We start from the raw sequence: 14,648 nt of genomic DNA, 5'->3' as shown, positions 1-14,648 counted from the left end.
AAAGGCAGTGTTTTGCTTCTTGGATTCTCCTGTTTTATTTTCAGTTGGGGAAGAAAATCAGTGCGTTAATTTGACTATTTCATGTGGAAATACAGCTCTCAAAATGTTTTTATTAGGTTGGGTCACCCTGTGGGAGGGAATATGTGAACTCACACGTGCACTTGAGTGGAACAGCTACAGCTGGCTGCACACCCAGCCCCTCCACCAGCCACAGCCCAGCCAGACCCTCCCCATGGCATCAGGGCAGTGCCTTCCCCAGGCTGAGCCTCCTAACATATCAGGCACCAGGACAAAGGAAAAACCAGCTCCACAGGGCAAAGATGGCAGTCACACCCCACAGCAACAAAAACAAACAAACAAAAAAACCTGTAACCTTTAAAACTATTACACAAACAACAATCTGCAAACTGTTAATCCATCAGCTGATGATCAGAAGAACCAACAAAAGAGAAACAGGGATCAATCATCTGAGTACTGAAAAAGCAAACTTTGTCATGTAATGTATTTACATTGGACGTTCAGACGATTCCCCACATACCCTGGGATATTATTTGCAAGAATGACTATTTAACATTTATTCTGTTAAATTAGCAATTAATATGCAAAATTTCATATGGCCTCAAAGGTGGATTTTATTTGAAAGAATGTTCACCAATGAAACACCAACACATCCAGGTCAGTGTGAATTGTAGTTCCTAAACTGCAATTACTTCACAGCCTTCAGTTAATTGAATATGTCCCACATCAAAAAGTAGTGAAACCATGCTATAAATAAAAATAGGGCTGCCCAAGTCTTGAAACACAAACACAGTAAGTTTCAGAGCACTGGGGACCTGAGGCTGGGTTTACTATCTTATAAAAATCATTCTGCTTGTTCTCAGATGTCACCAGCAGCAGCAGCAGAGTGAAGCCCACACAGACACAGCCCGGCCAGCCTCACAAAATGGAAAGCAAGAAGGCTAATCAGTCAGAGTTAACTCCCCAAAGGAAAGAAAACTGTGTGTCTGGCAGAGCAGCACTTCTGACCTGCACAGGGATTAGCTGAAGTTCCACAACTGTCAGAAGGATGGATGGTGACCCAAAATCAGCCTGGTGGAAAGTGCAAAATGGGATACAGCAAAATACAGCTGCTGCTGCAATGCTGAGAGCTGGGGAACCAAGAGAGCCTGTCAGGAGTGATCAACTCACCTGCTGTTTCCACATTAACAGGAATTTGTCAATTTTTAGTGGCACTTCACAAAGCAACAGCCAACATGAGCAAAAGGCCTGCCCCAGTAACCGTGCTCCCCCCGTGGTGCCCTGGCAGCACCCCAGGACAAACCAGCCTGGAACCCAGCAAGGCACAGGACAGCCAGCCTGGCTCATGAGTGCTCTGGTTAACCCAGAACGTATTCTAAGCATGAAACTCTTCTGGTATTTTCTGGGGGAAATAACAAGGGGTCGTCACAACGTCTCTGATTCCCTGTGGTGTCTGTGGCCCAGGAGCAGGGCAGTCCTGCCCTGGTGACAGCACCAGGGCACTGAGGGGGCACCGAGCCTGCAGCACCCAGGCAAGCCTGGAGCACGGCTGGAGGCTGCAGGGAGGCTGCAGGGAGGCTGCAGGGAGGCTGCCCTGCTCTCCCCTCACAGCCTCATTTGCCATTATACAGTACATTACAGCAGATCCTCCCACAAAACACAGACCCCAAGAAGGGAACGTGCCAGCTTAAACTCAGTTTGTGTTCGAAGCTCATGCATTGCCAGAGGGTCAGGCAGTGTTACACTGATCCTGTTCAATGTTTCTTATGTGCACATGGTCCTAAATCCAGTTATGTGCACTACTCCTCTGTGACTCAGAGCCACAAACGGGGAGCGGCCAACGACAGCAACTGGAGCAGCTCCAGCCTTTCAGCTCCAGCTCTGCCCTGCCCAGCCCTGCCCTCCACCTCACCCCAGGTCAGCCATTCATTCTCTGGGATCACCTGAAATTCAGCATTCCAGTGTGCCCCATCATTCCTGGGGCCCTCCAGGTGTCTCCAGGAAAAAACGGCAGCTTGGGAAAGGTGGCACTGGGGCTGGCCCAGGTCCCCATCCCTGGGAAGGTACTGGGACCTGCTGGTCCCCTCCCAGGTAGCAGAAGGAGCTGCTTCATCACAAAACTGAAATATACCTCCTTTCTGAATTCCCAGTGCGAGGGGCAGCTTTGGGGAGCCCTGCCTGGCACTGGCAGCCTCCCACCGCTTCCAGGAAAACTGACCTCCTTCCTGCAGGCTCCTCTTCAGCCACGGAGCAGGGACAGCTCCCAGGAACAGCCGTGGCTGCAGGGAGAAAAACTTTCTCTTTGTGTGGTGCACAGCCTTCCCACTTGTTTACACTGATGCCCACTTTTGGAGATCTCCAGCAGGGAAGACGGGATGATAGTGTCACACGAGGACAGAAATGGGCTGGAAGAACACTGCACTGGCAGGGTGAATATAGAGGATGGCCTAGGACATCAGCCAGGTCTAGGCTTTCCTTACACTAAGGAAAACATAACATAACAAAACATAAACATAAACAAAACATAAACCCAATTGTGCTACCTAAGAATCTTCGTGAAGTACAGCTTAGGGGAGGGGAAAAAGAAAAACAAGAGACACCACGGGGAGCCTTAAAAGTTTGCCCGAGTTCTCAGAATGCCAATGCTGTAAAACTAATATTTGTATGCCACTAATATCTACATGTAATCTACCTCATGTCATTTGAAAAAAATAAACCTGGAAAACTGTTACTTAATAAAAGATATCACGTCTTATTAACGTTCATATAGTAATTATGAAAATCACATATCCATCTGTTACGCAGTCAGCAAACAAGACAAACGACTGTGTTATGTTAAACAGATTATAAAATGCCTGGGGGAAGGAGATCTAATAGCCCCGACCCAGCCATGAATCAAGCAGCAGCACGGGCTCCAGCACACTGGAACACACTCGTGCCTTTCCCAAGGCTTTTTCCTGAATTACATATAACAACATCAGCAATGAGGTCAGTATGACATTAGGCATAGAAGTCTACATTGAAATGTGATGATGTAATCATTAAGATTTTATTGTCCTTTAAAAAAATTACTTCCTAAAACAGACAACTACTCCCAGGAAGATGAGAGTGGAACAATATGCAAAGTAACATTAAATCCAATTGTCCTCGTAAACATGGGAATACAGCTACTTTAATCCAATTGAAGAAACAAAACTGATTCTATTCTTGTTATGTTTGTGAGTGATTTCTGAACACTGAAAGGGAGAAACATCCGTGGATGAAGAGTAATTGAAGCGTTAGCATGAGCACTGCCAATCCAGCCGTGTGCTCTGTGGACACCCAGTGCAGTCCGTGGAATGCTGCACACCCACCCTTCACACCCAGCCCATGCAGCCACTGGTGCCAGCTTGTGGCAGCCTCACCTTGAGGGCTGACTTAGATCTTGTGCTCATTACAAGGAGGCAGCTGTATCTCACAGGAGGTCACACATATTAGCAACTCCCTGCCTCCGCCAGCAGCACACAGAGCACTGCCACAGCAGCATGTCCTGGGCAGAAGGCAGAGCACCCTGCTCCCCCACACGGACCACAGGCACCTCTGGCAACTCCTGCTTCCCCAGCTCGACCCCAGCACCTCCCACACTTAGCTGTCTCAGCCCTTCCACTCCAACCTGCCTTAACTTACAAGGAAAATCACCTTTCATCCTGCTGACTGCAGTCTGTTTTAGATCTATCCACCACCAGCATACACATCTTTTGCCAAGGGGCTTTGATAAAGATGCTCTGGTGCTTGATTTCCTGAGACCCAAATTTATGGGAACAGAATGTCAAAGATGTAACAGCAAGGTTCCCCTCACTCCTGCCTTCCAAAAATGGGTGTCAGAAAAATATGGGCATGACAGTCCATCAAAGACAATCTCTGTGGCCTTCACAGACTCAGATGTGAAAATTCATCAGCGTGAATTTTATGGCTTTTAAGTTTCAACAACATGGGGATTGAGGTCAAGCACAGCAAACCTGAAATATCTTTCCTCTCAAGGACAACTACCCTTGAGAAATTACAAAGCCAGCACAAAAAGGAGAAGGAGATTTCAGAGCAGCCCAAGCAGCAGGGGACTGTAATTCTGCAGGCAATGCCTCTGCTGTGCAGCTGTGCATGTGCTCGCAGTCAGGACACAGAACCCTCAGAAAAACATGGGGAACTGTTTGCCTTCAGGAAGGCACAGGACACCCCTGGCAGCACACAACAGCCCTGGGCAAGCCCTGCTCACCCCACATGGGGCCAAGCCCTGCTTCTTGCTCTGCACCAGGTGTCCTAGGGCCAGGAATTGTCACTGCCATCCTTCATCTTGTGAAAATGAGCACCTCCCAGCAACTCTTGACTTTCCCCAACCACAAGCTGCAGACCTTCAGGCTGGTAACTCTCCTGAAGTCCCCCCAGGGCCCCATCCTGGGGACACAGGCTGCCCCACCACGGGGAGCAGCAGTGCAGCCACAGCTCTCAGCCACACAAGCTCCCACTCTCCCCAAACCCCACAGCCATGATGGGGACTGGCTGTGCCCTGAGCTCACCTGCCTGCCTCCTGAGCCTGCTGCCCAGCACTGGCTCTGGACACAGAGCCCCCTCCCTCGGGATGTGGCCACCCCCTCCCCACGGAGCACAGGGAGCATGTCCCCCTGCCCACGTCCCCACGGGGCTGGTGCCTCTAGACCCCAAGCCCAGAGCTGGACTGGCCAAGCAAGTGCCTGGAGCAGTGGAGGACAGTGGCTCTGACAGCCAGACACACTCCCCATGCAGGGTCTTACAGCCCTGTTCCCAGAAGAAACCAAGCCAAAAGTTGCACTGTTGTGCAACGCTGCACAGAAAGTAAAATAGCAGCCAGCAGCACTGGAAACGGGCAGGGACAAAACTGCTGATGAAATCCACAGGAGCTGGTAAGAACTCACTAATGTAAGTGCTTAATTGTACTGCTGAGTGTGCAGTGCCAGGACAGGAGGTGGCCCGTGGCCGCAGCCAGCTGACCGCTCGAGAGCACACGCTGCAGGAGGAAGCACAGAAAACACAGTGCTGAGCTGTATACTGGAAAATGTATTACTAAATGACATGAACTTGCATTTGAAAGGAACTGCTGATTGTGAATAAATCCGCCATATGGCTTTACAAAGCTGAGTGTTTATTTCCCAAATATAGCCAAATCAGCCTCTGACAGCCTGGTTTTCTTTTATAATCCATGTCAGAAAATTATTTAGAGTGTAGTATCAAGCACGGTTTGTGGAGTGACTGGTGTAACACAAGGAGTTCACAGGAAGAGCAGCATCTCATGTACAGCAAGTAGACCTGCACAGCTCCACCACAACAACATATTTAAGGAATTTCAGAGACCTTTTTGGGGACCTTGTTTTGCAAAGCTGCCTGCAGAGAAAAAAATGGTTAAATCTCAAACCATCAGGTTTTTAGTGTTTTCATTGGTCCCATGTGTGGCCCTGTGACCCTTCATGTGGTGACCTGTGACAGTCCTGGGTGGGCTTGGTGGAGATGGCACCCAAAACCCAATGGGCTGCAGGCTGTCGCTGGGTGTTTCCCATCTGGTCTGCCGAGCCAGGACAGCAGCTAAACACGTCTGTGGGTCTGACCAGAGACACTGAGCAGTGCTCATGGCTGTGGAAATGCAGCCCCTGATGCTGGGCAGAATGGGCACCCTTGGGTCTGGCCCTGGGTAGGAGAATGGTTTCAGCAATTCCACCGATATACAAAGCTGAGTGTGGCACGGAGAGCAGAGACAATTTCCCTGTTCCTTCCTATTGGCAGGTCATCCTGACCACACCACACTCACCATCCTGCCTTCCCCACAAGTGCTCAAAACAACTCCATTTAAAGGCAGCCGCAGCCCGAGATCTGCTCTGAAGCTCAGCCCCCGCCAGCTGCTCTTCCCTCTCACTCTGAAGCATTTCCCTGCAACCTCCATCAGGTCCCTTCCGAGTGGGAGGGATGACAGAAGGCACCTTTGTGCTGATTTAAGCACTAACTAAATATAGACAACAGGGGAACGCTGGGAAGCTACAGCTGAACCCATCTGTAGTGAGGAAAACACAGTCACAGAATGGAAATATCTCCAGAGATATCTTGGAAATGTGCTTATAATTCAGCTTATGCTTTTGTTGGAGCCGTTCGACATGGAAAATTGCAGGAAGTCTTAGCTCCAGGACGCCTGTAGAGGCCGATGGTCACACAGGAATTGGATCAGAGTGAGAGGGGTGGGGAGCAGCATCCCGACACAAACCGGGGGAGAAGAAAAATAATGTTTTAAAATCCTCCAAAGCCAGGATGGAGCACTCACAACTAAAATTTTTGGGAAAAGAATCCCTGAGCGAAATTTCGTGTCATTAAAGCCGAGCGCTCGTCTCGGTCAGCGCCGGTCGGGGCCACTCCGAGCATCCCCGCAGCGCTGTCAGACCGGGGGGGTCAGACCGGGGGGGTCAGACCGGGGGGGGTCAGACCGGGGGGGGTCAGACCGCGGGCCGAGGCCAAAGGACGGAGCCGGAGCGGCCGGTGCCCGGAGCAGCCGGCGTGCACCGGGACGCGCCGCTGCCGCCACCGGCCGTGGGGCGGCCCTGCCCGTAGGACCCCGCGGCCGAGGCTGCCGGCACTGCCCGCAGGAGCGGGGCGCTCCCCGGCACCGGGACCCCGCGGGCACCGGGACCGCCAACGGCACCGGGACCGCCAACGGCACCGCCCGGCGGGGCGGGGCCCGGCGGGGCGGGGCCCGGCGGGGCGGGGCCCGGCGGGGCGGGGCCCGGCGGGGCGGGGCCCGGCGGGGCGGGGCCCGGCGGGGCGGGGCCCGGCGGGGCGGGGCCCGGCGGGGCGGGGCCCGGCGGGGCGGGGCCCGGCGGGGCGGGGCCCGGCGGGGCGGGGCCCGGCGGGGCGGGGCCCGGCGGGGCGGGGCCCGGCGGGGCGGGGCCCGGCGGGGCGGGGCCCGGCGGGGCGGGGCCCGGCGGGGCGGGGCCCGGCGGGGCGGGGCCCGGCGGGGCGGGGCCCGGCGGGGCGGGGCCCGGCGGGGCGGGGCCCGGCGGGGCGGGGCCCGGCGGGGCGGGGCCCGGCGGGGCGGGGCCCGGCGGGGCGGGGCCCGGCGGGGCGGGGCCCGGCGGGGCGGGGCGGGGCCCAGCTGCTTCAGGCGTATCTTTGGGCAGAACTCTTGAGTCCCTGCCCTGTCCATCAGACATCTCCCCACAGGTGGAGTTTGTCTCCTGCAAACAAGTAATATCTAATTGGTTTTTTTAAGATAAAATCTGCAGCTTCGTGGCCTGGAGACAAAGCTTCAGCACAGATCACACACAACGCCCCCAAGGAGTAATTTAAGCAAACCACAAACATGTTGTGACCCCTTCCTGGCAGAGCTAATTGAGAGCCACCATTTCAACTGCATTTAGTCAAAACTTCCATTACTCCAACCTCAAAGACTGATAAAGCTCGATCTTAACTCAGTGCTCTCCTCCATCAGCCTTACACTAATGGCCTCTCTTCATGTAATTATAGACTATTAATTATACCAAACCACATCTGTATGCTTTCGCAATCACACCGTTCCTCTAATTCACACACCATCCTGTAGAATTAGGACTGCTGTAAGCTTAATTTCTGTGGTTTTCCCTCCAGAGTCATAAGGACTTCCATGAAACTCACAGCTGCTGGTGTCTAATTAACTCAGGTTGGAACCATTGGAATGGCTCACCAGGAAAATAAACCCACTTGTGGTCAACACAGCAAGAACAAAACTGACAATCTGGTAGTAAGTGTAATAGTCATCATAAAAACAAAGGCAGTCTCCAAACCAGAAAATGAATTATTTTAGGTTCACTCCAGGTGAAGGATTTTGTGTGATTTTGGCTCTCCTGCATGTGGACAGGGGCTTGCTCTGAGCCAGGACTGAGGGCAGCAGAGGAGCCTGTGGGCCCCCAGGCATCTGGTCCCTTCAGCACTCCATCCCACCTCCAGGCTGGGGCAGGGACAGGAGCTTTGAGGCACGTTTGAAACAGTTCCCAAGCAGAACCTTCCTTCCAGTTGTTAACTGGCCTGTACTACTGATCCCACTGAAACCTGACCACACTTTCTGTGGTTACCCATGCAGGAATCTGCTGGCTGGAACATATGAGGAAATAATTATTACTTTTTACATGCATCACTCAAAAGTATTTAAAAGGCCAAAAGCCTAGCCTAGAGGCACCCCTAAGGTAAAGAGCTTAGTTTTAAGGTGCCTCTGGGTGAGCGTTCATCTTAAAGATCCCTACAAAGCTAACCATCTAGCTTAAGGGCACCTTTGAGCTCAGCTTTAGTATCAGCTCTAACATAAGTGACTGAACATCCTGGCTTTCATGTCACCTCCACTGGAACCTCCTAAAATGCTGGTTCAGAGCCTAGACACAAATTGAGAGATGTGAAAAACCAGAAAATTTTAAAAGGATTCGGAGAAAAAAAAACAGAGATCTACCTCAGGGCTACAGGCATCGCTCCACTCTGTGGAGCATTTGTGAGCCAGATTTACACAAATATTCTGTAAATTACACAAATATTCATAGAATGTTTGTGTAATATACACAAATATACACAGAAATTATCATAACTTCCAAACAAGAAAAGACGCAGGAGCTACTCAAGAGATGACAGAGGAGTTGCTGTGACTTATCAAGCAGCAGGGATCAGAATTCACCAGTGCTGTGTCCTGCGCCCTCGGGAGAGCTCCGGGGGCTGTGCCCTCTCTGGGGGTGCTGCAGGACAAGGGCTGAGTGTGCCCAGGGGCTCACAGTCCCTGCCCTGTGTCTCGGCAGCTGCAGCCCGGGCAGAGCCTCGGCGCGGGGCCAGCCGTTCTTCAGAGGCCCTGAAAGAAACATTCATTGCCAAACACATAATATTTACCCCACTGGGTTTTTTTAAGCTATTTATTAAACTGCCTTTTCAGGAGGCAGCTCTGACCTGGGCTCTCTTTTTGGTTTTGCTGACGAGTTAAGGTGGAACAGGGTCCTTTAAACTCTCCAGACCTCAGTTTTACCCCAAGTTTATCATGGCCACTAATCATGGCCTAAGAAAGAGTGCCGTACAAATTTCATTCTTTCTATATTGTTTGCTATGGAGAAGAATGAGTAGCACATCAGTGCAACATTTTTTCTTTAACTCTTTTTTTTCCCCTCAGTCCTGTCATATGACCTCCCTTAAAACAGCACACAGGTGTGCTTCTCCACTGAGTTACTCGTTCCCGTACAATAATTGAGAAGTGACTTGTTCAGGACATCTTAAGGAACTGTACCTTTGGATACAGTCAACGCGAAAACAAAATAAATCTTCAGGAAAATTCTCAAAGAAAGAAGTTAAGAGTCAGATATCTATTTGGATAATTTGATCTGCTTAGAACTTCAGAGAAACTGTAAAACAAAAAAGTTTATACTGTCTACTACAGCAACCCGAGTAGCTGTAATAACTTAGCCTGGAGTGTCATCGTCTGCTGCCAAGTGCTCCTTGCGTGCCCCTTTCATTCCACACCCTCAGCAACCAAACCTCCCTCCAGCGTTCACCTGGATTTTCCTCTTGGGTCAGGCTGGCAATTCAGTCGTGTTCACAGACTGATGGGTCTGCAGAAAACTGGGTGACAGGGTGATGGTTTTCATCATTAACTGTTTTTGTTTAGGGCAAATGAGGAAAACCGCCGCGGTTCCACACGGGGAGCAGCAGTGCCGGGAATGTAAATCCCACGGAGCTGTTTGGTGCCTGCGGGTGATCCGTAGCCCCGTCCGACAGCTCTCACACCGCGCCGCACGGGCATGAATCCGCAAGAACGGGCTCTCCACTGCGAGAGTCCCACGGCGGTCTCGGCAAACACACTCCCGCTACTTTGCATTCCTACCATGGAAATGCAAAGTTGAAACACTGCTGAGAACACTTCCTTTCCCCCAGATTGCTGCAGAGCCGTTTCGCCAAGACCTGGAACCGCGCTCTGCTGGCGGGAGAGGGGTCGGTGCCCGGGGGCGGGCGGAGCGCGGCAGGATCGTTCCGTTTCCTCGGGAATATCCGGATGCGTTTAAAGCCACATCTACAGACCACACGCGCCTGGAGCCGTGCAGCCCACGGCCGCAGCTCCCGCGGCTCGGCGTTTGCCGAGCGAGGGAGGCCCCGCCGCTCCGCGCCCGCCCGCGCCCCGCGTACCTTCCGCGTGGCAGCCGGCGGAGCGGAGCGCGCCCTGCGGCCCGAGCAGGTACGGGAGGTACCGCGACAAGCATTTCATCCTCCGCGCCGGCCCGAGCTAGAACACCGACCGACAGCGGCGGGGAGAGCGGCCCGCGGCCGGGGGAGGCCGGGCCGGCTGCTGGCGGAGCGGAGCGGAGCGGAGCGCCCCGGCCCCGCCGCCGCAGCGGGTGCGGCACGGCCCGGAGCGCTGACTAAGCCCGTCCCGCCCGCGAACACACCCCCGGCGCCCCGCGCCCGGCCCCGCAGCAGCCGCAGAGCCCCGGGCCGCCCCAGCCCCCGGAGCCGCCGCCGGGGCCGCACCGGGAGCGCATCCCGGGAGGGCATCCCCATCCCGGGAGCGCATCCCGATCCCCGGAGCGCATCCCGCATCCCGGGAGCAGCCGTGTCCTGACGCTGCCGCACGCCCGGAGCCCAGCGAGCCACCCCCGCGCCGCACCAGCCCCCAGGAGGTTTCACCTCTAAAGCTCGCGCTAATCCGTTTTCTACAGTAGACTCCTAAGAGTCAATCTATCAGAACAGGGCAAGATCTCTAAAACTTGTTTGCTTTTGGCAGTACTGAATGTAGTTGAAAGCACTGTGATATGACAATGGCAGTCAGAAACATCATGTACTTCACGTTTAACACTGAAATCAGTCTTTGAGCAGCTGAAAGATGTCTCGGGCCTCCCCTCTATGCACAAGGGAGCTCATTCATCCCCACAGTTGCTTTAGTTAAAGGATCCATTACACCCCGGGTTTCATCGGGACAAGTACCACGGACTGTGACACCATTCTCCAAGTCAAAGCAAGGAACAAGGAGACAACAAAATGAGGTGGTTTATATAGATCTGTTTGTGTGGCTTCTGTGTGGTTAAGAGCGCAAAATTTCCACAAAATTAATGCAGAATTATAGTTGGCAATATTTGAAGTACCATTTGAAAGTCAGAATGACAGTCTGTTCTGCTGGAGGAGGTAGACTCTGCTACATTCAAAGACACAGAACATTTTAATAATAGTAACATCTCTTCTCACCTGACCATACACAACTGTGTGCTTCCTAGTCACTAAAGAAATCACACTGTGCAAGTTCAGGATATTTGGATATTACCAAGAGTTCTGAAAGTCAAAAATGTGTTGCAAAGACTAGCATAATAGTAGCTAGTTATGGATAAACTACAGATGAAGGTGAGGAATCTGTAATGCCACATTTATGACTTCATACACGTGTGCATTCACACACCAGCACAAGAACCAAAGCCCATCCCACATGTAACACTTGTGTGAGCTTCCTCCTCATGGTCATTCTGTTTGTGCCTGTTCAGGTTGGATGCATAGCATCACCTTTTGATTACTAGATTTAAAGTATTATTCATCAGCCTCTACTGTTGTGTGAGCCCAGATTACCCCAAGAAAAAAATTGCAGGAGTCCTTTCCTGCCATCTTGCCTCTGGGTTTATCCACTAAATCTCCAGTGGTAAAAAAAAAAAAAAAGAAAAAAAAGAAAAAAAAAAAAGCAAAGCTTACAGCCCTCAGCTGATATGATAAGTGGTTACATTAAGAAAATAATAGAGAGCAAGAGAGGCAACCTAACATTTCATTAATCCTAAAGCAGCAAACAAGTATTCCTGATCAGTTACAATGATCTGCAGATTCTACAGTAAAAACTCAAAACACCTGCAAATAATTTTAAAACCCAGAACAACAACAAAAAAAAATCAGTAAAAAATATTTTGCTTTAATAACTATGGTGGTATTTTTTTCTAGAGATTTAATATATTTTTAGATATTCTTCAGTGTTGTGCCCCACTGTAGTCTCTAGAGATTACAGACTGAAACCCTCTTCTGCAAAAGCAGCGTAACAGAAGTGCTGCTGAAGCAGGACAGGTGACAGTGCTCCAGGCAGAGCTGCCTTCCCACCAGGAGAAGCAGAGCTCTGCTCTCAGAAGCCTGGGCCAACTCAGTCCTCTTGGTCTCACAAGACTGCTTTTAAAAAAGTCATCACATTTCACGGACCACAACAAAATATAAGGAGAGTGTCTAATAACCCATCTCAGTTCCAGAATTGATTCTGGTAAAGGTTATAGTGGGAGAAGCTGTCTCATAATTCCCTGAAAACTCTAAATAAAGCACCTGAAAACCAAAAGAAAATCTATTTCAAAGCCTATTGATATGATTAAGCTATAATGCCTTCAAATGAATTCTTGGATCAATAGCTAATTTAAGAGGCCCATCTCTTTCAGATGCACAAGTACACAAAGAGAGCAGAAGTCAAGGAGCGTGGCTTAGCTCGGTCCCAGCAGCTCCCAACAGCACACAAATGACCTCCCTGCACACCAGCTAGGCAAGATGTATGTGACAAGTTATTTTAGGTCACAGCAACAAAAGGAAAAATAAACTTACATTCTGTCACCCCAGCATCTATAGTTCCTTTTACTTGACCGAAGCACCACAGCACATCCTGCATGAGACTGCCAAATCCTGCCAGGAAAACACATTCAGAAGGAAGACACAATCACATTGGTACACAGCTTGTCCTTTTTAAAATGAGCATACACGCACACACACGCACACACATGCACATACAAGGTGCAATCTCTGCATGAAATGAATATCTGCTCACCTGGTGTCATTGTTCCACGCTAAGCGCAAAGCCAGCACTGCAGAGCCAAGGGCATCGTGCCTGCCTTATGAATCAGCCTCTGTTCTCTCGTGCCACGGCAGGGCTGTTGGGAAGCGGAGCCATCAGAGTCAGTCCCCTCCACATCACTGGCAGCAGCACAGGAGTCAGGAGGCCCTGTAGTCATGGTCTTTGTCACAGCCTCCCTCCATCAGAATACTAATGCTCCCAGTCATGTCCAGCACAGTTAAAGAAGGAGTGAAACAGAAAAAAAGAACTGCTGCTACTACCACAAGAAATTTTTTTCACATTTGTGGTCAGTGCAGTTCTGAACTGCTTGGCAATGAACCTGAGCAGCATGGAGCTGCTTTACAATACATTATAACACTTTCCTCAAAATCTGCCTGCAATCACAAGTGTCTTATAGCTGCTTTAAAATGTTACTACAGACATTTCTATTGAAAGGCATATTATTAAGCTGTAGTGATTTCAACTGTGTTTGCTGCTGCAGCATACTCTGTGTTAAGACTCTCTGAGAGAAATTAGGATTTCATCTACCAATGCTCCTTGTTTTCTTGACAGCTCAGCAGAATTTCTCTTTCTGTAACACAGTTTTCACTGTTCCACAAAAAAAAATTCACTGCCTCAAAGGACAACTTGTTTCCTTTCATCCTAGCACACATTTTATCTCAAAGAATTTCCAGGCATGAAGAAAGAAGGAAAATGGAGCCATGGGGACCAGTAAATTTCATCTCAGCTGTTTTACACACAGGTGAAATGTGTAACAGAAAATGTAGGTATTTCACAGTTGGCACATGTGATATGGGCTCAGTCTGGGGTCATGCCATGGAGAACAGACCTGTTACTTCTCTACAAAAGTAAAAGAAAACATGGGGTTGGGAGACAATGTCCAGTAGGGGATATGACCAAGTTGTATGGACTATGCTGTAGCCTAACTGGATGTCTTTGTGAGATTTCTGTCTGATTTTATTTAGATTTTTGTATATTAATACAGGTATATATCAAAAGTAATGTAATCATCTGGAATACATAATAGGTACAAAGTCAAGAGTGAGCTTTATTGGATTATTCAAACCAAATACAAGGAAAAGATGGAGCTTTAAGGGTATGAAATGGGGCCCTCTTTTTGTATGTTGGAGATGGGTGATTTAAAGGAAATTGTTGTGGTTTTTAAGGTTTATTGCTAACTTAATTTGTGAAATTTCTCTCTGGACCATGCAGACCTCCCCTGTAATTTTTTGAGTTCTTTCTCTTGGCACACCAGTTCTTGCTTTAAGGATGGAATTTCACTAATGAAGTACATGTCTATGATATTGATGTATGGGAAAATCTTGCCTGCAATCTTGGTCTCTCTCTTGCCAGTATGCAAACTAAAAGCCTTTTCATCCTAAGAATTTGAAAAAATCTTTTAAAAAATCAGGTATGCCTGGGGAAAGGCTGCACATGGATATTGATTCGTTTTATCTGTACTGCATCCAGCCCTGGGACTGAACGAGTCCAAATGCTGGGGAAGATCATCTGTTTGAGGTGCACACGACAAGCCTGGAATGCTGATGGGAGTGGATGATGGACACAGGGATCCTGTCCCAGTGGGAGAGATTAGGACACATACTAGAGAAAAGGAGTGGGGAACCCTTTTACATCCCAGCCACCCATTGATGCCTTGTGTGACAATGAACCGGTGTTAACTAATGTGAACCAGTGTTGACTAACTTCCATTTCTCTGCAATGAAAAGTTGTTAGCCACTGTTAACAACCCAGCTTGCTGGAGATGAGCTGTCACTTTGGATTCTGAAGT

At 50.1% G+C, this 14,648-nt stretch overlaps 1 protein-coding gene across 1 annotated transcript in view; it reads right to left on the bottom strand.

The window, feature by feature from the left end:
- The window catches only part of PPP2R2B (protein phosphatase 2 regulatory subunit Bbeta), a 57,685-nt gene extending 44,828 nt beyond the window's left edge, over positions 1-12,857 (bottom strand). Inside the window, exons 1-2 of the mRNA XM_064387504.1 lie at positions 12,833-12,857; positions 12,613-12,690 (exon numbers count right to left, since the gene is read on the bottom strand). Coding sequence (XP_064243574.1) covers positions 12,613-12,690; positions 12,833-12,842 — 88 coding nt within the window. The 5' untranslated portion in view covers positions 12,843-12,857. The remainder of the gene's footprint in view (positions 1-12,612; positions 12,691-12,832) is intronic.
- Positions 12,858-14,648: the final 1,791 nt, after the last annotated feature.

The sequence above is a fragment of the Passer domesticus genome, chromosome 13, assembly GCF_036417665.1.
Source record: "Passer domesticus isolate bPasDom1 chromosome 13, bPasDom1.hap1, whole genome shotgun sequence".
Lineage (NCBI taxonomy): Eukaryota > Metazoa > Chordata > Aves > Passeriformes > Passeridae > Passer > Passer domesticus.
This window is presented reverse-complemented; position numbering and strand designations above follow the sequence as displayed.